This window comes from Catharus ustulatus, chromosome 8, assembly GCF_009819885.2.
Source record: "Catharus ustulatus isolate bCatUst1 chromosome 8, bCatUst1.pri.v2, whole genome shotgun sequence".
Taxonomy (NCBI): Eukaryota; Metazoa; Chordata; class Aves; order Passeriformes; family Turdidae; genus Catharus; species Catharus ustulatus.
In genome coordinates, this window is record NC_046228.1 from 7912308 (window position 1) to 7937188 (window position 24881).

Below are 24881 nucleotides of genomic sequence, written 5' to 3' on the forward strand. Positions count from 1 at the left end.
AAAGCTTGAAGTTACACATTCTACAGCATGGCTAGGATTGACTGAGCATAGCTTCAGATTTATATGTGGAGGTACCCATGCAAATTGAAGAATAATAAAAATTGACTTTTAAAAGAGCAGTAGCCCATATACTCTTTTTTTAAATTGCAGTTTAGAGTAGAACTGAACTAAAAATATTTTGTTGTCACCACCTAGCAGCATTCCCATAGCAAGGTGTTTCCCAGAAGCTTTTCTTACTTCCAGTTAAGAGCCAAGATACTTCCTGGCTGGCAGCAGATACAGGGAGTCTTGCCAGCAAGAATCTGCAGCTAGGGATCTCTTAGCTTGAGCCTTTGATTTCCTTGTATGTTCAGGGAGAAAACCATCAATAAAGAAGGCTGCAGTATTTATTTTCTTTGTTTTCTTTATTTCTTTATTCAGCTGCATACTCTTCAGGTAATTGCTGTAATTTCCATTTCAGAAAGGTTTGTTATGAATACTGAGGTCTAATTTCTGTCTGATGCAACAAAAAACCAAATTGTTTTCAAACCCTCAGACAATGATCTGCTGCACAGAAAACACCCTGACAGAACAGTTTTCAACTTTGCACAACAAATTAAGTCTTTAATTTTGCTCAGAAAATGCCTTTGGTTTCTCACATGAGCATTCAGTTGTGGTCTTTTCTATCTCCTTTTGTTTTTAATTATTTCTTTGCAGGTCTGGGATTATTCTGAGATATTTAGATAAAATGCAGTAACAAGTACTCTCAAGCTGTTAGAGTTGCTTTGAATTTAAACCCATGTAGTGCAGTTGCAAAACGTAATGAAATCAACATTGCTTGATTTACAATGAAACATAAGGAGTGACAAAATAATGGTGATATGTCTGCAGAGTGATATTAGCACAAAGCTACACTCCTGTGACAAAGATTGTTTTCCTCACAGATTAAGGTGCTATGGATTTCTTTTCTATTAGTTTTATTTCTCCCTGATTTAAATTATGTAATCCAGACTTCCCAGTTGTCCCGGTCAGTGTCTGTGTTACTTTGGGTAAATTGGATATTTAATGGGACATTGATTTGTCTTATTTGAAACCTAAATGACTTTAAGAAAGCATTAATTATTCATTGATTATTCATTTAAGCTTGTCTTGAAAGCATGAGTGGAAGGCTCAACCTAGCTTGTTTGTGTATCTCTGACCAGAGATTTTATTCATTAATTTAAAAGATAAGTCTTCAGGCAGTGCCCAGCAGTCTTACACAAAAGCACCCATGCACCTTGTCATGCTGGCAGGGCTGAACTGGGATGTGACAGGCTTTGTCACAGGTGTCAGTTCATGTCCTTACATTGGAACTGGCAGATTTAACCTGTGTTTGTGTTTGTGTTACACACCCATGCTGTGGTGTGGAGACAATTGTGGTACTGAGCTAAGAACATGACTGTCTTTGTGACTCTATGTGATTCTTTCCATCCCAGTCCCTGGGAACCTTGTAATGGTATTTATTCTCACATTATTCTCCTTTTCTCACATTATTCTCACAGCAGGCTGAGGTTAACAGTGCTGTTGCACCCAGTTTACAGTCCCAGACACTGTAGGCACAGAGAAAATAAAACATTCAGATAATTTAATTGTAAGCTGGTAGGTCCCAGGCTCAGTGACTTAGCTAACTTAGCCATATGGCTTTATTCCTTTAGGGTTAGGGGATATCCAAAGAGCCCAGGTACCTGTTGTGGAGCAGGGACTGGAATCTGGGTTATCCAGATTCTAAATTAATGATTGTCAGTGATTGTACTGTCTGGAGCCTGTTGTAATTGTCTTAGACACGATCTAGAGGTGCCTTGTTAGATCATGTGCAGTCTGTGGTGCCTGAGAAGATATCCTGTAGTTGCTGTGGGGAGGGTTGGTATGGCAGAGCCTGAAATATGGACTCAAGGTGTGAAATCCCTGCAAGGACATGAACCCAGCTCCTGACTCAGACCCAGAGCAGCTTAAAACTGACATGTCCAGTGAGCTGGCTGGGCTTCAATCAGAAACATATCAATAAGCTGCTTGTAAAGGTATTTCCCTTTCTTTTTCTGTAATTCCCTGTTCTGTCCTCACTGGTAACTACAAAAGGTCACCTCTGCCACTGAAAACCTTGTGTGTATTGCTACATCCAAAGGAAAAGGCTTACAAGCAATTCCTTACAGGAGGGTGAAAGTCAATTACTTGATTTTGACCTACAATGTCAAATGGAGGCCAGTAAGACAAGCACCATAATTAGCTTCACTTAAGAGATCAGCCTGGAAATAGCAACTAACAGTATTTGTATTCATTTAAATGGCTTTAAAGACAGAACTGGAAAGAAGCTGCATCATTGGACCAGCCTTGGTAACAGCTATTTACTCTCCTGTAAAGAGCAGAGGCTTGTGTTTCAGATCAATACCAGAAGATCTGGAACCTGGTGTGCAGAATATCAGGGTGTCCTACACACATGAGGTAGAATAAGCAGAAATGTTACAGGAACAGATTTCACATTGCACCATATAAATCTTAGGGAGCATTTTCCCTAATTCTTTATCCATTTCCTCTTGTGAGCAACTTGAAAAGTCCATATTGTTAACTTTAGCTTGCATCAGGCCCATCTCAGGCTGTCTGGATCTGAGAGGGAATTTTGCTCATAACAATTTAATATGTTAGTAGTCTCCTCTGTAGTTGTCTTTATCTTTTTCTTTCTCTTTCTTTCTTTCTTTCTTTCTTTCTTTCTTTCTTTCTTTCTTTCTTTCTTTCTTTCTTTCTTTCTTTCTTTCTTTCTTTCTTTCTTTCTTTCTTTCTTTCTTTCTTTCTTTCTTTCTTTCTTTCTTTCTTTCTTTCTTTCTTTCTTTCTTTCTTTCTTCTTTCCTTCTTTCCTATATATTTCCTTGGTTGCCAGTGAATAGTTTAGTCTGTAAGAATAATAACTTCCACTCCAGAAACAGTATAGCATTGCAGACTATTAGATGAGGTTCACTCAAGGTAAAGCATTCAGTGAGCTTTTACTTCACTGGAGCTGCTAATTGAAATAGTGTTGGCATTACCAGCTGAATTCTGTTCACCAGGATGGGCTGAATAACTGCTCAGGGGAAATGGTTTAAGTGAAAGAGGTATTAAAAAATTTGAGCTTGAGTGGAGGAATTCAGCCATTTCTTTTGAAGTTTGGGGTGGGATATGTGAGTGGTAATAGGAAGAAGAGAATAACAGTTACCATATTAGTTTGTCTGGATGTGTATAACAGAAATTGCTTAGAATGTTTGCTATTCTCTATTCTTGATACTGTTACTCCCCTAATCACATATTCAGCTTTTTTATTATTAATCTTATATTTATGTGATGCAAAATGATAGCAGCATTTTGTAAGGCATTTAAAAAGGAGAATGATATAAAAAGACTTCATGGAGTGATGGGGCTTTTCCCCTTGAAATCCACAGAAGAATGGGAGGAATCTGGTGCAGTAAATATGAGCAAGGTAGCTGTTATATTGCTGCATAAGCAGCAACCTGAAAAACACCATGTTCCTGGCTGGGGAGATGCCAGGAACTGATCAGGAAAGGAAAAGATCTCGAGAAAATTCTGAGATAAAATAATGAAGATGTTTCCCTGTGACAGTGAGAGTGATGTGCCAGTACTCAGTCCTTTGCAGGCCAGGAAAAGTAGGACAGGAATGGTGTAAAGACAGAGGCGTGGGTAGAGGCATGTTTTCTCTGAAATGTTCTGGTGAGCACCACTAGTTTGAGAACGGTATTACAAGGAGGAAAGCTTTCTATTGCTAGAAAGGGATGTGGGAGGGAGAACTGAAGGAACACGGGTTTGTTTGGGAACATTCTGGGGAATACTTTCCACTTCAAACAGTTCAGTTGAGATTAAATCTTGCTCCAGCTCACACCCGTGCACTTCTGTTAGGGCCCCAAGCTGCCACATCTGAAGAGAAAGTTAAACATGTTTTACAGAAGCCAAATGTGGAGCAATTAAACTTTTATTACAACCATGAAACCCACAAACTTTTCCTGTTCCTATCCAAGCTCTGCTGAGGGTAGTTGGGTAGCTGATTACCACTACCTGGAATTGTGTCTCCCTGACAATATTGCAAATAGTTTTAGGGTAATTTCTGCCTACTCATAGTATCTCTAATTTGCATGCAGGGTAATTTCTACTAGAATTCATGGCAGTAGAGACAAATAATATTGGCTTCTTTCCTCCAAGAGTGCTTTCCTTGAATTAGGATCTGCTGTAGCAAAAGAAAGGGATGTAGTTTATTTTTGGTATAGTCATTTGCATACAGACTATCTGGTTCATCTGGTTTCCCAGAACTTGATTTGGAATTGCTTTCCTTCAATCCTTTCTGCTTGGATAATATTCTTTCTTGGATTAAACTAGTTTAGTTTTGTTTCCTTGTGTGCTCATCCAATGGTTTGCACAAACTTGTGTTCTTGGAAAGAAAATGGCAGGCATTCTGAAACACTTTGGGGCACTGACACCAGGAAGGGAATTTTCCCTCATCTTTCTGTAGCAGCCTCAATGGAAAGAAGTAGTAGTTGATGTGAATGTCTTAAACTACTGGTTTATGAAACTACTATATTTAAATAAAATGGTGGTAACTTTTTAGATGAGTGTAAAACATGACCAGATACATTTGTATCATGATGTAAAGTGTCTGAGAACACAGAGTTTTGTATAGGAGAAATACTCTTCTTGTTTGGGTTGAAATATTTTTGGTTTTTTTTGCTTTACAGTGGCCCATCCTCAGGAGCCCCACCACCCCTCTGAGAAGCCGGTCATCCACTGCCACAAATGTGGGGAGCCCTGCAAAGGGGAAGTGCTCCGTGTTCAAGCCAGACACTTCCACATCAAATGCTTCACCTGCAAAGGTAAAACCTCGATATTCTTCCTATAGAGAGGATTGCATTTGTGCAAATGTGCCTTGAGCCTCTGATGGGAGGTTGTGCTCCCTGCCATCAACCCATTGCAAGAACTCTCTTTGCTCAGTACCTGAAGGTTTTGAAGGTGGGAAGGGTAAAGAAAGGTGGTGATACTTAGGAAAGTGCTATCTTTTTGTAACTTTTGGTCTAAGTGTTTTTTTCAAGGATCTGATTTTTTTTTTTTAACTCGTGATAGCAGTGTCTGTCTTTCATTAGGGATAGTTATGAAAATTAGGGTCCTTTGTACTCAATTGACTGCTGAAAGTACCTGCTTTCAAAAAACCCACCAAAAAGGTTCTACAAAGGTGTTGTAAGGCTTTGTGCCATGGAGCTGCCTTGGGAATGGGGATAGTGCTGCCCATTCCACAGAGAGAGAACCCGAGGGGCTCTTGGCAACTCCAGCTCATGCCACGGAGCCCTCTGGGACCACAACAAAGACTCGCTGTGTTTTTTTACAAAACAGAGGTTTAATGAAGCGTTAAATAATTGTAGAACTATGCTTTGTGAATTCATTGCCTTTGAAGATGGGTGTCCCTGGCTCCTTCATAGAGTTTCTGTTTAATGAACAACAATGCAGAGTTGGTTGAATTGAGTAACCACAAAACGTAGGAGGAAAGGTGAGAATAAGGAGAAACACCCAGGTCTGTCTGCCACAGTCAATCCCAGGTTAGCACGGGACAGATACAGCACAGAAAGGAATTCAGGCTCCAGGTGAATGTGGCAGAGCAGGTGGCAAACGTGGAGAAAGGTGTTGGAACAAATCAGAGTCACTGGCAACAGAAACACAGCAGTAGAATCAATACCACATAGTTTGTCACTTCTATTAAACTTAGTTATCTTTTCTGAAAGCCTATATCTAGCACGTGTACTGCAGATTCAGACTTTGAAAAGTGTCTCCAGCCCAGTTTCTGAGTTTCAGTTATATTTTTCATGTTCCAAATGTGGGTGGAATAGTCGTGTGGTTGCTCTGTTCTTCCGCTTCCTGAATATATGGAATATAGCAGAAAATAGAAATAGTTGTTTTCCTGTGTTACTAAAGGGTTTTTTTTAAAGGTTACAGGAATTTTTTTTTTGTATGCTGAAAAATCAGTGTCTGGAATCTAAGAAATTCTGTTTGTTACCTATGGTTTTTAGTTAAATACAGCTAGATAACAAAAAAAAAGAATAAATAAATGCTTACCTTTCTCCTACATATTAACACATCTTGTCTGTGCCAATCTGGAGTGGCATCAGCCCATCCTGGAGGGCAGCGTGGAGCACTCTCTGCCCTATTTCTGGAATGCCTGGGGAAATGCATATCTCTTTCTCTATTACAGCTGCTGTATTTCAAGCAGCACTTGTTGCCGTCTAATCCCTGAGCAGTTCAAAATCAGCAACTATTTGTTTATTTTCTTGTTCCTATCTATAATGAGTAGTGGTCTCAATTTACAGAAGATACTGGATTAGGATATTTTCAGCATCAGAAAATGAGACCCTTTGAGTCATGGAGAATGGCAATTCAGGCCAGGCAGCAAACACTGTCCTTAGGACCTCCAGATAAAGAAGGGGGCAGATGGAACAGGGTTTTGGAATTGTTGTCCTGATGAATGCACCACATTAATCTTGCTTTTTTTTAGGAGGGGTGAGGTCTAGTTTCTTCTTTCACTTGTGTTTTAGTTACTTACTCATAAGCTGCTTTTGTGCTTGGCTATTCTGTTGCAAGACTGGATTTACTAGTATACTTTTTTTTTGGTTTTGTTCTTTTCTTCCCTAGAGGAATGGCTAAACTTATTGTGGCTTCTGTTAATGGAGATATTTCCAACCTGATGACAGTTTAAGATTCTGTAATATTATTTACCTTATGAGTGCTTGCACGAAGATCACCAAAGAAGGGAGAACTCTTGCTGGGGGAAATGAAACTATGATTTGTACCATTAGCCTGTTAAGCAAATGGAGGAAAGTAAATCCAGTTTGAACTGAGAGGGCTAGAGCTGAATGCTAGAGACTTCTCTCATGCTGTTCATTCAGTCTGTGCCTTATTAGTTGGGTTTGCCAGCAAGTGTTATCTTTTTAGAGTTCATCTGTGTTCACAGAAAGGAGAGGGGTGTGTATGGGAGGTTGCTCCAAGTCCTGTTTTGAATCTTTTACCTGAGCTGCAGATCTTGTTTATTGTTAGCCTCTGTTATTTAAGTGAGTGCAGTTTTTGTTTATAGTTATTTACTCACAGTGCATGTTGTTTGACCATATGGTTTATACAAGTGGGACACAGCTGTTCAAGTAAGTGGTTTTTTCCCTCTTAGTCTGATGGGTTTTTAATTTGACGTGAATGCAACTCTACAGGAGGTGGAGTTAGACCCCCCTCAGTTTATGAAGTATGTTGTTAGGCAGTAAAACCAACAGATACTGGGTCCAGGATGTATCAGCTGCATCTACAGGTGGCTTGGTTATCTTTTTCTTTTTTGTATACTAAACTTTGCTCTTGAGACTACAACTCACAACTACAGCGTGAAAGACTTGAACAAGCTCACACTTGTCTGTTTTCATACCTGCTGAAAGTGTTTAAACTTTCACCCATAGACTAAGGAGATGTGGAAAAAATCCATTTCCTGATAAGGCTGTCACACGAGTTCTATAGACACAGAGTTTCTGTGTGATCCTGTATGAGATTCCTTTTCATTATTGCCATCCACGCTCTCAACTTGGTGTTTACATCATCCTGTGAAGTGTATTTGATATGCTTGTAGTCCTGCTTCCCTAGGCTGTGTCAGAGGCTCTCAGGCACTCCATGACTGCGTGGCATGCCTGTCAGTGGTGGCTGTGGCACTGCAGGAGCACGGTGACTTACGTCTGTGTGTGCATCAGCCAGCCCAGGACACGCTCATGCGTCATGTAATGTGATCAGACAATCCTCCTCCCCAGGAGCTTGGTGCTCTGTCCATCTCTGGAACCTTTCGAAGAACAGAGGAGCTGCTTCCTGCCAGAGATGACAAGTAAAACCTCCCCTGACTGACGTGTTCCCGTGCTCCCATGATAAGATGGAGCTGGCTGGGACTCTGCCATGGAGAGCCATGTGTGTCCAGCTGCTGTGTCCTATCTGTCTGGCAGGGCTGGCAGCGTCTATTTGTGGCTCCTGATAAGAGCTGATAGGGAAACAAAAAGCTGAAAATGGTGTGGCTGTCCCCAGGAAGGTGAGCTCTGCCATCCTCCCGATAGGCAAAGAATTTCAGGCAGGCAGCAGCTGACTGGGAGCTGGAGTTAACAGGGGAATGATGGACAGGGATAAGAGACAGGAGTGCAGCTCCAGGAGCACCATTCAGAGCAGTTGTCTTTGGCTGTTTCATAACAAAGTCCCTTACCTTGCTAGGGAATTACACTGGTTTGTGTTACAAATGCAAATTTGATAGGATTCTGCATTACCTCCAGGTGTAATAAATAAGCTTTAAGGTCTGTTTTAGCAGGAGTGCACTACTCTTACCACATTCAATCGTTAATCTCTACAAGGCAATGGAAGCAGCAAGCTGAGAGGAGGGAAGGTTAGATGAGGAGGTTGAGTTGGAGACATCATTGGGTTTGTCTCAAATAAACATTACAATTAACAAGAATTAAGTGGTGGCTTGTGCAGAAGTAAAAGTTTTTCTTGTAAGCATCTATGTATATGAATAACTTTTCTGGGAAAACTAAGACTGCTCACTGCAATGCTGTTCCATATGTAAATGTGTGTGGGATCAGGCCCTAAATTAAAATGTGCATGAGCAGAGATTTTAATATCTCAATTTAAATTGTGATCTGATACAAATGATAATTTTCTACCATTGTCAGTTGATTACAGTTCATTTCACCCTATTGCATGTACTAGCAGAGGAAACTTTCAGGCTAGCAAAATTGCTATAATAAGGCTTTATTATTAAGCCTGTGATTCATCTTTTGGGTTAGAGGGAAAAGCTGGTTTCAATGCACTGTATTGCTTAACAGAAAAAGCTTTAAGCTTTAATAGTAACAGTGTAAAAGTTTACATAGCTTGATTTTGGTACATGTAGAGATTGGTTGAATTATCTTAGAAAGATAGTGTAGTGTTTGTGGTAGGAATGTTTCAAATAATAGATTTGTGATGTTGAATATGAACTGGAAAACTTAGGTTTTTTATAGTAATGTAGACTAAACAAAAATTTAATCTCATGAAAAAGCAATCCTGCCATAAGAATATGCATGGTGTCCTTAAGGTTTTTAGTCCTCACTATCACAGAATCATGGAATGGTTTGGAAGGGACTTTAAAATCATATAGTTCCAGCCCCTCTGCTGTGGGCCAGGTTGCCCAATCGCTGGGCCAGGTTGCTCAAAGCCCTGTCCAGCCTGGCCTTGAACACTTCCAGGAATGAGACATCTGCAATTATGCGGCATAAAGGTCAGGTAAAAATGTTTCACTGTGTATCAATGTTTCACATGCTACAGTGATATCAAATAGCAAAAGGCAATTAACTTCTAATAATCTTGCTAATTATAAGGCAAAGTCAAGTCTTGGCATCCAGGAAGCATTCCACAAACCTAGAGTATTCCAAAGGAAAAAAAAATTAAGCTTCTCTTAAAACATTGTTATAAATCAGCATAAAACAATTTCTTAATTATGGAATAAATGTGGAAATTTTTCTCTTTTCAGCTGGATGTCTCTCAAGCTTAACTTGCAGAATCCTCTGTGGTATATTTAGGTTCCAGGCACAGGTCTGGGGTTTTTATGTGATGACTTTTCATCTGTAGTTCAATGAGCCTGACAGGGAAGGGGGAGGCTTCCTAAGTTTAGATTTTGGGATACTCTGTAATCCTTTGACTTTGAACTGGATCTTCCTCCCTTGAAGAACTGGGAAGAAGTCAGGGTCATGTAAGCAGACACTATATCAACAGGGTGGAATGTGCTTTAAATCATTAGTTCTTTGACCTTTGATCTGTCATCAGATTCCTTTAGTGGCAGCAGGAGGAGGCTGCAAGCAGGCTGCTGGGTAGCGCTATAAATAGTTCAGTGTCAGTGGATGGAAAGTTTAAATATGAGGTCATTCTTGTAGTAGATGTCCAGTGCAGCGTTTGAAAAGATTTCTGCATTTTCAAAAATTCTCCTGGAACAGAAACTGATGTGTGGATTGATAACACACCTGTGGGTAGTACCTGCTCCTTCTTGAGCATCATGAAATTATATGAGGTCACTTGAAGCTCTGAATCACTGAACCAAGATCCAGGTAGAAATGGGAATCTCTTGTTTCTGGGAAGCTAACAAGGTTAAAATTTCTCCCATGCCAGGGAATGGAGTTCAGATGTGAATTCATGCATTCAGGTAGCTTGATGTGAAATCAAACCTCAGTTGCAGCTGTAAGACTAATTGCCATTTCTGCATTTGCATATCTTAGCTCCTGTGTCTTGAAGTCTGTTCTTTTTGCAGTGCTTCCTATTGGCATTTCACTTCAGGTTCAGTTCCTTCCCATTCTTATGTGGATCCTTACTTTTCTGTTGGGGTTAGAATACTATTAATGACAAGTGATTGATACCAATCTTAGTTCAGTTGGGCTTGAGGTCTCTTCAGGGACCAAACATTTGACAGGAAATGAAATTAATTGCACTACTTGGCTGATACTGATGAATGCTGACAGATGCCATGTCAGATTTTAAAAAGCTGCTGGATCCCTTTGGAAGTAGAGGAGCGGCAGGATGCTTAACAGGTGCCTGGTAAGTGGGCCAGAGCATCCTTGCAAGAATACAGAAAATTTCTTGGCTTTGTAGTCAGTGTATCCTTCATTTGCCTGGCTTGGATGAGGTTTTGGGTTTGTTCTATCCTAAATTCCTGGTTTGCTTTTTAAAAATCTTTTTAAAGTGATGTTTTCACTAGATAGTTACAGTCAAGCGATCTGAGCTAAACTTTGACATTTTTCCACTGATTGCCTTTTCTTCAAGGTTCATTTCCCACAGACCTGTAAATGACTTTGATCTCCACCTCGTGCTCAGTTTAATCTGAAAGGTGTTTTAAATGGTTGAATGATTCCTGCCATTGTTTCCATCCTGGTGCACAAACCTCTGACATTGCAGTGGGGAAGTGGGGAGGCTGTTACATTGCTGCACTACATACAGCTGCTGTTTGCTTGCTGTTGGATTGCTAGAAAGTCTGAAATTTGTGCAAGGTAGGTGCAGACAGGAACAACTCCCAGTACAGCATTGTTTGTGTCTCCAGTGTTGGAGAACTGAAGGCAGGGTCATGGCATTGGTTGGGAAGTTGATCAAGTTAAAACTGAGCTCATCTGAGACTCAGAATTCACTTTTGGTTTCAGTTGAGTGAATGCTTGCATTAAATGCCCAGGGGTTTCACTCAAGTGCCCCGCTGAGAATTACTTGTGTCACAATGACAGCAGCACTCAGGAGTGGTGCAGGCAGGATGCTTGAAGTGGAGTGTCAGGGTTTTCATGGGAAGAGGAGAAAGGCTGGAGGCTAGAGGATGCTTCCCAAGGGGGATCTCAGACCAGTTTAGGAGAGGAAAGAAGAAATGCAATCTTGTCTTTTGCTCAAGAGGTGTTTTAGCTGCTAAAACTCCTTTTACCTGATGTCAAGTTATCAAAGAAGATTTTAAGGTCACCTGTATTTGTTCCATGTTTATGTGCTTTGACTTCCCAGCATTGTTTCTAATGTCAATCTGCTGAAATGAGAAGAGATTCCAGAACCACTGGGAATGCTGGACACAGTTCCAAATATCTTCAATCAAAATGCATCTCTCATCAGTGTATGACAGAAAAAAATCTCCAGTGACAGGAGTGTGACAAATGGTCATTGGGATCTCTGTTACAGCTTTTGCAAACTGCTGGATGCATTTCTTATTGATGCCTTGCAATTTCCCTGCCAGGGCAGTGCTGCAGCACAGCTTCTGAGGTTTACTGTTCTTATGTGCTCTTCTGATGATGGTTGGATGTATATTCATTCTTTTAAATGCCTTATGCCGTCAAGAAAAGTGTTGGTAAGAGAGAAGATGGCAGAGGGAGACTTGGTTCATTTGAAATGCAGAAACTTCAAACTCTAATAGGAGCTTGAACCTTGCTTTCATCAATATGGGATTTGTTAAACTCATAAAAAAAAAAGAAAAAAAAAAGAAAAAGAAACAGATTTTCCCTGTGTATTTGTTTGAATGTAGGTGATAAATGGAAACATTTCCAAATTCCTTTCTACCTTCAAACAAGAGATCCATTATGTCCTAAGAATAACTGTTGTATGACTATTTCCCTGCTTGAAAATAGCACCATTATTCTATGAAGCTGAAAGAAATAAAACCCCAACAGGAAATTGAATTTGCACCTTATTTAATACACAGTAACAAAGTAGATCGTTAGAGTTTTCTTAATGAATAGCATTCACTTCTGCAGACTGAGAGCCCAGAGTCATAGACTCTCCTTGTGTGTTCTTTTTTCTTCAGTGCTGAAACAATTTTTACTTTACATCAACATGGAGTTCACCTCTCCCTGACAATAATGGAAATCCTAAGTAATGCTCAGTAGGATCAAATCCTGTTTTTGTTCTCTTTGAAAAACTCTGATCTCTTCATTTTTATCATCATTAAAACTTTGAAGTGGCTCAGCTTTAGAATGGTCCAGGTCCCTTGGATCCACAGGCAGCTGGATTGCTCTTGGCCAGCCCAGGTTTCCAAAACATTCCTGCAGCTTTGGGAGCTGACAGCAGCCCTGACAGTATCTCCAACCTTTTTGTGCTCCAAAGATGCAAAATAGCAGCTCCAGAGAGTAAAAGACAGAAAAAGCTAGTGGGTGGGTGTTTTCCATACAGTGGGAGGTAGAACTGTATTCCAGCTTATTCCATTCACAAGAGAGGCAGGATGGTTTGTTTGGAATATGAATTTCTTTGATATACAGACTCTGAGAGAAAGGCTGAGTTCCTCCAAGAGCTTCTGAAGATAATGGTTTCTTTTTTCATTTAAAGAAAAATTCTGACTTTTCTTATCTCTATGCTTGTGGTACCTTAGGGAACAGAAATGCTCCCCAGTGTCTCCTGTTTCAGAAAGAGGGTTTTGGCCATATAAAACAGAATTTTCTCCCATCATACTGAGCAGGAAGGATCTTAGGGAAATGTTTTTCTTCTGTAGAGCTATTTCCATGTGATGGATGTTTACAGAATATCTCTTGCTTTTTGCCTTCTCAGACATGAATTGTGCATCACTATTGGTCCACAAAGTAATTCTTTCAAAGTAATTTTTCCCATCAGTATAGGAAAAAAATAGTTTCATGGTTATGGTTAATTGCCATAATTTTGCTATAATTTTTTTCTTTGATGACGTGGTATGTGTTCCACAGCAGATGCTTAGATCACACCATTGGAATGTACTGTACATATGTAGAGTTCACAGCTGATTTCACTGCCTCTCCTGCTTGAGGCATGAATGATGGTAGGCATATGGCCTTTCTTTTTAATAAAAAACAATCACAATTTGTCCCTTCTTTTTTGTGGTTTTTCTATAGTGGTCATAGATATGTGTGCTAAAGCAATATGTGTCAGCTTGAGGGGATACACTGGCAGAGCCACGACTTCTGCACAGTTGCAGAAAGCAGAAAAAAGAAGAGCAAAGAGCTGTTCAAATCCCTTCCCTGTTGCACACCACGTTGTACACCCAGTGTGGGTGCAGTCACGTTTGTCCTTTCTGATTTGATCTCTGACTCAAAGTGAAAGCAGCCGGCTGCAATAGCATTTTTCCAACCATGGATGTTAACAGTCAGGGTGACCCTTGTTTTTCCCATGTAGCTTAAAGCTGTGATTAGTGGTAGGAACACATGTGCTAAATTGACTGCAAAAATCTGTTGTAATGTGGGGTTGCCAGGGCTTGTTTCTAATTCTTGCAGATTGGTGTGTGCTTCCTGCTGTGCGTATGCCAAAAATGATGAATCTGCTGGGGGCTCACATGAGCACTTCTGCTTGGGCCTGAATTCATGGCTTGCCAGTGTGAGAGAATTTAACTCAGACATTCTGAGTTATTTGCAAAACAAGTTAGAGATTGAGTAGAAAGAAGACTTCATAAGGAAAAGGGCAGTAGAAGGAGCTTCTTTCTGATAATAGCAATTGCTCTCTGTAAAAGACTTGTAAAGTATTTAGCCCCCGTTTTCATTGATAGGCTTGAATCTCTATGGGCATGTAAAGGGGTTAGAGCCTAATAACTGTGAGTGCATGAACCCTTTCCTTCCAAGTTTGCAGTGGTTTTTGCAGGCAATGATCTGGCACCTCTTTATGATACTGAAGCTGAGTTTTTTCAGAAGAAGCTGGAACAGAGGTGGCAGTGAAAGTGAGTTTTGATCATCCCAGCTTATTAGATGCTTGCCTAGGCAGGTAAAGGGGGCTGCAATGACCAAGTGAATTCTTGAAAAAGTGACTCTTTGGTAGAACTGGGAATCATAGTAAAGAGCCAAGCCAGAGTGATCACACATGCAGCTTCTGAGGCAGACCCAGCAGCACACTGAGCGTCTTCAGCTTGAGTCTGAAAAATTGAAATACTTGGATGTTAAAGCTACAAGGTAAATTGCAAACTACAATTTAATCACACAGACACATGAGTACTCCATAGCACTTCAGGAAATTTAGCAGCTTCTAAAGCATCTTTTAAACATTAAAGCTGAATTCTCCATTTCTACATGATTCAATGGTAAGGATCTGACCAAAGTGACTTAGAGAAGCAAACCCATTGTGAGTAGGTTGAGGTTTTACCTCTGGACCTCCAGTGAAAATTACTTTGTGGTCCCCAACCCAGAAAGGGTCTAGGATGCTGTGGTGTAGCATTCAACTGTATTTTCTGCCTAACAGGATATTTTACTGTTAGTTTGAAAATAATATTTTAAACAAAATGGAGATCAGCAGAAGGACAAAAAGGACTGAAATTGGATTTTTTCTTTTTTTTTTCTGGAGGTGTACCTGAAAAACCAGCTTGGAACATTTTGCAGCATTTTAACAGCGCTTTAACAGTAGTTCTTTGTAATTCTCCTCAGTCAGTGATAATTGAGTTTTGGCTGCTTGTGGAGTTAATGCCACCATGAAATGTAATTTGTTTGCACATGGAATAGTATCACTGTTCTGTGCAGAAATGTGAAACCGGAAAAATGCTGGTACTGATACTGTTTTCCTTCTAAGCTGCATTTTAGTATTGTTTATTGTTGTTCTATTAATTATTGTTACATTAGCATTCATCAGACCTCCAGGGTTGGGCAACAAACGAAGGAAATTTGCAATCCCTGCCTCTATTGCTTTGCGATTTTAATTTTTAAGGCAGGTCACTAATAAGGTACTAGCCCATTATAGCAGGGCTGAGAAATAATGTTTGGTACAGTATCCTGCTTGGGACTTGTGGCAGAAAGAGGAATTGATCCCATTCCTCTGATAATCTTTCTGTATTAAATATTTTAATTTTTCAAGCACTGTGTAACTGCAAGGACCTAGTGTGCTGCTTATTTATTTTTGCTTAATACTCAGAATCTCTGATATTCGATATTTCTGATATTTGATCTGAACTTACTTGAATCTTATGAAGGGAGATGAGATGGAATTCCTTGCAGAGTTAAGTTAACATGCTAGACTGCTGTGAAGAGTGCTTTCTCTTACTGAATTACACAGATACAGCAATATACAGAGGGGCAGGAGAAGTGCCAGAAACCAAAGTGCCTGGGAGCAGCTGGGTATAAATTTTTGGTGATACAGGGGAACACTGAATAGGTGGTTTCGAGTTCTTTGTTCAATCCAAGCTAAAGGCACAGTGTGAAATTCAATCTCCCATGGCACTTTGTCTTCATGGGGTTTGTCTGTTAGAGGTAGGATTGCTTTCTGTCTCTCTGTTGACCAGAAATACCAATGTAGGACTCTGAATATTTTCTCAAAGCAAAACAGGCACCTGGTTGTGATGTGTTCTGGTTTGAGTGAATAGGCATTTTACAGTGGAAAAACGGCCAAGTCACAGAAATCCTTGACTGGCTCTTTACCCCTTTTACTGATACAATTGAGCAGCTAGCATCCTAAGTAGTGTTATTTTTCTAATCTGTGTGGTTTGTTTTTTCTTTCCAGTGTGTGGCTGTGACCTGGCACAAGGAGGCTTTTTCATAAAGAATGGAGAATATCTCTGCACCTTGGACTACCAGCGCATGTACGGCACCCGCTGCAATGGCTGCGGGGAGTTCGTGGAAGGCGAAGTAGTGACAGCTCTGGGAAAAACTTACCATCCAAGCTGCTTTGCCTGTACTGTCTGCAAGTAAGTCATCCCTTCCAATAACACAGTGGGAGCCCAGTTCAAGGAAAACACAAAGAAAATTGCCATGATACACAAGTCTCAAGACATGTTTCTCTTGAGGATGCATTAATTTTGTTGTAAAAGATCTGCTGTGGGTCTGACTTGAGGAGTCCTGGAAATGCCACCCATTTATTTGGGAGACATGGCTTTTGTGTTACATGTAGTTCCCTGTTCTCAGAAAGTTACTCTCATGTCTGAAAGAATTAAGTGTCAGGCTTACACACTGAGATAATGGACATGAGTTGAGTTCAGGTGATCAGCCCAGCTTGGTGGGAGAAATTAAGTGAAGCAAAACTCTGGATGCTACATTTGAGCTCTGAGGACAATCAGTCATGAAAGAGCACGTGGCTTTGGGACTACTGGGATTCCCTTCTTCCCAAACACTCTTTCTTGTCCCCAGGAAGAGAACCAATCTTCAGTTCTACAGCAATTATCTAAGGCTCTGTGGATGGGAGAAAGGTGGTATTTTAACTCTTACCTATGATAAGTAATTGAAGTACTTTGTCCTTTAACCTGGTACATTTTTCAAGTCCTTTTCTACTGAAAGAATTTTGATTGTTTCTGTTTTAAAATAGTATGTGAATTTACTAATTTCAGTAATCGTATAATGTGTATGTTGCAGTTTTATTTCCCGGGAACAGTGTGAAACATGACATCAATTTTCTGTACATTGACTGGCATCAATCTTTTTATGTTGGATGAACAAAAGATGAGTCATTGAAATAGATTAATGAAATTCAGTATTGCTGCTGATTTATTTTTGGCCCACTTAGAGATGGCAGTGGAAAGGAAACAACGCCTGAAACATTTTGTTTTGTCGAAATCAGCAGTTGCTCATTTGCTAAGCAGTTGTGGAGTGAGGTGAGGTGTAGTGGGGGTCTGCACTCAGCAGCTAACACTCCTTGTTAAAGATTTGGAGTTATTAAATGTTGCTCATCCTCTGCTTTAGGCACCAAACAAGAGTTAACAGCAATGTCAACTTCTGCCTAGCACACATTCTTAGGATTTATGAGTGACTAGCTCCACATTCCTTCACCAACCTCAAGAACAGTTCTGATTCTTTGAGTTCCCTTCTGTATCATTTGCTATCCACAACGTCACACTGAGACCATCATAAATGTAGTTGTTGTGTCTGAGCAGATTTCACTGTCTCTACTACTCTGAGATATGTTTGATAATCTTTTTTAAATGAAAATACAACGCAAGTCTAACCTCTGCTCTGCTTGCATCCATGGATTGGATTTCTTCCAGTGCCTGGCTTTGCCAAGGCCACATTGCAGAAACTATTTGGCCTGAGTTTCTGTAAAATATTGATTGCACTGGAGGAAGGCAGAAAACTCAAGGCATGGGGAACAGAGGAAAATTTCTGGCATAACCTTTGCAAAAAATGCATTTTTCTCTTGAACTTTCCAGGCGTCCATTCCCACCAGGAGATCGAGTTACCTTTAATGGAAGGGACTGTCTCTGTCAGATGTGTGCTCAGCCGATGTCCTCCAGCCCAAGAGAACTCTCTGCCTCAAGCAGTAAGTTGCCATCTCATTTCTGAAGCCTCTCACTTTTCCAGGCTCATCAACATTTGATTGAGACTAACAAAATGCAATCTTTTAGTGGTTTTATTTTTATTGTCATTTAGAAAAGTGAACTATCTCTGGGAACTCGGTGTTGGATTTTTTGCTCTTCATTAAGTGCCTGTTACTACAGATGGGAAGAGACACTCAGACATTTCAATGTGGAAAAATTACTTTTCCCCAGTGACTGGATTTTGATTTTTTTTTTTAAAAATTGCTTTGATAGGCACCAGAAAAGTATCTAAGTGATAAAACCTGAGGTTTCAAAGTCGATGGATTCTATTTCTTTAATGTCTGATTGTGCAAGTTTAAGTATTCAAAAGAGGATGAAGTCAGAGGAAATTAATTTTCTTCTCCTGTTTAAAAATTCAATTAAATTACCCTTTAAAAGGAGTATCTCCAGGATAATGCTTCCAGTAGCCTGATGACACATGATACTGTGATCAAAACCTCAGGAAACCATTATAAAAGACACCAAAAGCAAATTAAAAGGAATGATAAAGAATAAAAAAGTTTGGGAGGAAAGTTAAGTTTGAACACTTTTAAAAGGTAATTTGTAAATTACTGATATTAATCTCTGCCTCTGGTAGTTACTTTTTTTAATGTTTGGAGGTTTCTTTCTCTGACTGCTGATTGTACTCAGCACTCACCCAGTGTAGTTTTGTAAATCAAAATGGCTACAGCTTTCCTGGTCACACTGGGTAGTTTTCCTTCAGGGAAAAACTGTGTATTTTCTCCTGGTACTTGGCTTTGAGGTCCTGGGATTATACAGTGCTGTGGAAGGACAAAGATATATAAGGTTTGTGCTCAGTGGATGAGTCAAGTGAATATTGGGATATCTGATTTGCCTGAGAACAGGTAATCAAACCCTTAGACAAAGGGAAAATGAGAGACTTTTTTTGTTATCACTTCTCTCTGTCTGGGAAGTGATGTTCTTCCACTATAATTGTAGATTTGCAGCTGAAAATGCACAGGCCTAATCAGAAAGAATTTAGGAACCTGCAAAAAGGTTTATAAGACCTAAAAAGCAACTTAAAAGTTTATGAGGGACTTCAGACACCCAGAGAATCCTTCTGAGACAGAGGAATGATGTGGAAATTGATATTAAGGAGGCATCATTGGCAAGGAACTGCAAGGCATGGGGACCTTGGACAGTACTGACATTCTTTTTCTAAGCATGCCAGAGCATAGAAGAATCTGAATTTGGCTCTCCAAAGGTGGCACACCTGTCCAGCAGTGTAGCAACACTTGCCACATGCCTGATTCCAGGTGCCAGAATGTCCCTGGAAAACGACAGAAAGTTAAACTTGTCTGATCCTTAGCAATCCAAAGAGCTGGATAGACATTTCCCCACAGCCATGGTCTCCACTGGAATTGCTTCTGGGCTTCCACACTGAAGCCATAGGTAGCAAGGATTATAAAACAACATTTTGTGTGACTCGTGATGAGATTTATTGGGGCTTTTAATCATAATTGTGTTCTGCTGACAAACTGGTTTGCCAGTACACACAGCAAGAGAGCTCCTGCTCTCCACAGCTCAGATTGCACTACTTTGAAATCTGTAGGCACCTGCCATGGTGCATCTTGTTCCTTTGTGGACAAAGACTTGCAGAAATGTGTGGTATAGAGTTGCAGGTTGTTTTAGTGCAAAACTCTGCAAAACAGACAAATAGAAATGAGAACAGCTTATGCTATAAGTAAATATAAATAACTAATGAATTTTTAAAAAATTAATTAAGCATCCTCTGTCTTCAAAGACAGGCCAATTGCTGCTTTAGCTTTCTGCAAAAGTTGACTTAGATACAGAAAAGTATCTTGCTGGCACCAAAGGGTTAATTTTAATTAGTGTAGAGTATTTCAGATTACTTCTTATTTCAGATTACTTTCTCCTGCTGGCTGGTACACACTTTTTTTTTTCAAATGCTTTGCCATTTTTGAAATGATTTTTTAAAATACAATTTCTTTTAGGAGAGACTCTGATTCACATATGCATCTATTTGATATCCTGTACTGCTGTCAGCTTCCCATAATTACTTTCACGTAGGTCACTAGAGGAGACTTTCCTTAAAACAAAGAAAGTTTGAGGGAATTCAATAGACTGCAAATAGGTTTGATTGCTTTGTGTAATGTGGAAGGAAGCCTTCTACCCTAGAATGTCTGAATTAATGCTGACATGCCACTTTCCAGTGTCTATTACTTCACACAAATGAAAACTTACTGACAGCTTTGCTTGGATAACTTCAAGAAAAATTAAATATATCTGAGTACAGGGGTTAACATATTGAATAACATGAACCTGAATATTGTTACACTCTATTGTAGTGCATAGCAGCAAAAATCAGATGGGAAAATACTAAATAATTCATTTTCCTTTTTTTGTTTAGTATTAGTTGGGTCCACAGTACTTATTTACCTTGTTTATATTAATAATACATTTCTTTCACTGCACATGTGTTACCTGAAATTATAGCTATTTTCTTGAAGAACAAATCCAGTGACTCAATTTTTATTCAAAAATTTTAAAAGTATCCTTCTGTGTTCAGATGCTATAGAGTAATCATAATTTATAATTTAATCAGTCCTATTTCTTGGGTACTGCTAGAAACACACAGTGCACCAACTCTGGGATCTTTGTTCATCCAGCAGGAAATCTAATAACAAATACCTGTAAATAGCTTTGCAGACAAGTGAAATGAGTGGTGTTTGATTTTGTTATTGTTTTATTTCATATGACAGCTTGATAAATGGCATGTGAACTATAAAGCAAAGTGACTGGGACAGATGTAGAGCAGCACAGAAACAGGGCACAAATAGATAACACTGACTAAAAGTGAGGTGTTGATGCCTTGGAGAGTCCAGGGTTTTCAAGACTCTGTCAAAGATGAAGTTTTTTGCTTTGGGCCCAATAAAGGAGTAGTGCAATAATCTATCCCAGTAGTTGCTATTTATGTTTTAAACAGTGTCCAGGTTCTGTATTTGGTATCATGATTGCCTGGTTTGTACTGTCTTTAGTTTTTTCTATTCTCTGTTGTGTTCTGGCTGCATGCTAACACACTGTGTTTCAGCTCCATGTTGTCTCTCCAGAAAACCAGCTGTGCAGGCACCTGTTATTTCTAAATTCTGGGCAAAATTGCAATTGTGCATGCATAGTTGTATAAAATGCTCTTCATTAGGGCATTTTATCAGTGAGTTATCCCAAGGCAGCTGATAAATGAACTGAGGCAGACTTCGAAAATGAAAGTTTCCAGTTTGGTCAGACCTTAATTTTTAAGAAGCACCACACTGGCTTCCATTTTTTCCTGAATGCCCAAGGGATGTTGTGAAAAGTGCAGCTGAGAGCAGAGCAGCTGTGCAGAGATTCCCCCACTTGGGACAGGCACTGGAGGTGGTGCCAGCAGGCTGTGGAACTCTGCTGGCCCAGGCATCATCCTTGAAATCCAGAAATGTCTTTGAAAATAGTTTAGTCCCTCTTCCTCAAGCAGAAGTCTTTTTTTTTTTCCTTGGGAAAATCACTGTTTCCACAATAAAGCACTTCAGTAATAAGAATGCTGTGTCATTTTCTACCTGAGGTTGAGCCCTTTCTCTGTTGGTTCCTTATCTGGGTGCTGGTCAGGACGTTTTAGTTTTTTCTGATTATTTTTTTTGCTAGAAGGTTGGATCATTTTAGTGATGTACACGAACTAGCTAAGAAATTGCATTTCAAGTGAAAAGCGTCTTTTCTGGGTTAAACCTCCCTATGCAAAATAAACTGAAGCATTACAATCACTTAACAGGAGTTTTCATTTTGAAAAATTCATATTCTGAAATGGTGATGAAGACTTTCACCGAGGTACCCAGTGGTGATACAGTTTGGAAAGGAGCAGAGGGAAGATATTTCAACTTCCCTTTCTTTGTAAGAGTCTCTCCTGTGAGTTAAGAACATTACAGTGCAGCCAAGACGTGGCCCAGAGATTTCAAACTGACCAACCAAGTGTTCCATGTGCACGAATAATCCTTGGGGCAGCTGTTCCCCAGCCAGCCACGTCCACGTGGAGATTTCACATCTTGTTTTGTGTGTTTGTCCCCGTCTGCTTTGCACATTATGTTCTGGCTCAAAGAATGTCAGCTCTCTGGGACAAATGCTTTCATGCCTATCAGCACAGAGGCTGACAGGGTTGGATTTTGCCTCACAACTGGGGATCTCTGCTCTATTGTGAGATAAATAATAAGCTTAATGCTTAATGAGCTTGTGGGGAAAAGATATCTTTGTCAATTATTTAAGAGCCTTATCTCTTTGAAAAAGATGCAGGCAGTAAAGTTCCTAGTAAGTAACTGAAACTTCCAACAAGGTTCTGGTAATACTGAAGTAATGCAGAGCCAACATTCCATACCTGCTGAAGAAGGAGCAGGTGGGAAGGAAAAAATAGGACTCACCTTTTGCCTCACTGCCCAGAAAGTGCCAGGAAAGTGAGATTGTATTTGAAACAACAGAGCATCAAAATGGAGCAGCAAATTTACTTTGTAGTCCTCCTTTAAAGGCTCTTTAATTCTTAATGTAGTCCTGTAGTCAGGACATAAATGTTCTTTCATTAGATAAAAATATAAATACTGCTGCCAGTATACAGAAATAAATGTCAGAGCTGATGTATAAGCATCACAAACTTCTCCATTAGAAATGAGCTAAAACTGATGCAAAATTCCTCTTAATCATAGTTCTTGGGAAAACTGTGCAGCTTAGATTTATAACTGTTTGGCCACATTTGACTAATTTGTCATTATTTTGTTCTTTATAAATTTTTATTTTTGGAGCTCCCTGAAAACTCCTTCAATTCCATAGAAAATTTAGAAGTGAGGGAGAAAGTTTACTGTCACTAAGCAAGACATCAGAAGTGATTTTTGGCTTTAAAAGGTGTTGAGCACCATCCAACACATCATTTTGAGGTTATTCTTAGGAAATATTCTCCAGTTTCACACTGTGTAAAAGCTGCACAGGTCCTTGGCACAGCTGGAGATGGGCCCTGTGTGACACTCTGAGCTCACTTTGTCTTGAGCAATATTCACCCACATTTTCCATAACTTCAGTGAGTGCCCTGGGGAACTCAGAGAGGCTCAACAGTTTGGGTTGTGAACATGCATTTTTAAATTTTAATTTTTTTAGATTTTGAGCCTCAAGCATTTCATATTTTTGTGTGCTATAACAGAAATTTCTCATTTCATTCTTAGCCTGAATGTTTACATAAGCAGAATCACTCCCATATCTCTGAGTTTAGCTACTGCAGATTCACTTGAGGGTTTGGGGAACCTGACAGAAGGGGCACACATAGTCCTATATTTTAATTTTTTTTTTAAATTTACCGTAAAATATAAACATACTATGGACATCAGTGTTGATTGATTTCAAACACTGATTCAAACATTGATTTAAATAATTGATTTTAATCATGGTTTTTTCAATAACCTAGGAAACCTTGATTAGATGATTGATTGTAACCTTGGATTACATTTAGATTTTTAATTATAAAATACTAATTGATGAACATGAGGATACTTCATATCTGTACACATCTACTTAAACTAATATAGCTCTGCATAAAATCATCATATTATTTAACATCTATTTTTTCCCTAACAACTGTTTTTGCTAATGACTTGTCAAACTCTATTTGAATGAAAGTTGAAATTTTATTTAGAATACATAAAGAATCTGTGGATATTTTTTTACTTTCAGAAATTTGCTAGACAAACATGACGAATGTAAATGTATTAAAATATATTTCAGTTTTGGTATTTAAATTTTTCAAGAGCCTGTACCTTACAAAACTATTTCCTTTGGATCAACATGACCTTAAAAATTTTGAAAGTGGCACGTCTTATGTACCCTAATTTTGCTGATAAATAGGGAAAGGAAAGCAAGTTTATTCCCTGTGTTTTCAGATCTCATTTTTAACTTTGCTTTAATTAAAACCTTAAATTCAGATTTTAAATGAAATCCTTCATTTTTTATATGTCACTATTCAATTCTCCATTTCTTTAGTCTGAATTTGATGGTAATAACCTTGTAGGGCAGCTACATTTATAACTTAATACAGCATACAGTGGGTCTAAAATTTTACCCCATCCCCTCTTCTAAGAATAAAAGAAGCAAATCAATGTTCATGACATGATAAAAGTTCAAACAAATTATGCAAACCCAAGCAGAGTTCCTTTCTGGGAAAAGCCATTAGATTGTGCCTAAGAATATGCAATTCTTTTAATGACTCTGGCCAATTTGTATGATTGTTTCTAGATGATTTATTCTTTTGAAGAATACTTGCAGCTTTTGAGGCATTTTCATTATTTGAATTACTTTCTAGGATTAATTTTAGTCCTCACTTTATGTCTTCACTCAGAAAAATTGGTAAATTACTCAAGTAGCTTCCATTTGCAAGGCTATTTTCTAGTTTATAAGAACTGGTATTTTATAAATTGCTTTATAAATTGTGTTAGATCCTTCTCTGGAGATATAGAAGCTTTGTTAGAAACTTTTGAGTGATGGAAGTAGAACAACAACTGTATTTAAAATAATTGTGGCAGGGCAGGAATTTTCTGATTTATGAGTTTTTTGTCAGAAAATTCCTTTCAAAAAATAACTGTTCTTCAGGAAGGTGTTTGCAGTCCAGTTTGCCCATTCCTTTTGGATGCTTTTGTGTTACAGTAAATTGGACAGTACTGAATATGTATCAGTTCTTAACCCCATCTTGAACTTGGCAATCAAAACACATCCATCTCCTCGGGTTTTACTGGAGGAGTGCTACTCTAAATCTTATTTTGAAGGAAGTTCTGGGGGAGGTGTGAGGAATTCCTCAGTAAAGGGGTCTGCATGAGGGGGGATCACTGGCTTGGAGAACAGAGGAGATCCCCAGGGACAGGAGGGTCTGGGAATTGTCATGCTCAGAAAGCTGCCAGGTAGTAAGTCAGGAATCAGAGGTCACTTCAAAAGAATGTGAAAAGTGAATTAGCTGTCAGCTAGACCTTAGTTTGCCATATGTTATCTGAGCATAAAGGTTGTCATAAGTTTCATTCCTATTTTGAGGAGTGTTCACCTGGTTGGAATTGCTTGTTTTCCAAGAGGAGCAGCTGAAAATTATCCAAAATAATCTGCAAATCAAGAG

The 24881-nt window shown here is 39.2% G+C and overlaps 1 protein-coding gene across 19 annotated transcripts in view; it reads left to right on the forward strand.

Moving 5' to 3' along the window:
* ABLIM1 (actin binding LIM protein 1) overlaps positions 1–24881 on the forward strand; it is a 191941-nt gene that overhangs the window by 86401 nt on the left and 80659 nt on the right. For all 19 annotated transcript variants that reach the window (XM_033066460.2, XM_033066463.2, XM_033066461.2 and 16 more), the window contains 3 exons: positions 4728–4862; positions 15961–16144; positions 17597–17706. In XM_033066460.2, coding sequence (XP_032922351.1) covers positions 4728–4862; positions 15961–16144; positions 17597–17706 — 429 coding nt within the window. Of the gene's footprint in view, positions 1–4727; positions 4863–15960; positions 16145–17596; positions 17707–24881 lie in introns of those variants that run through there.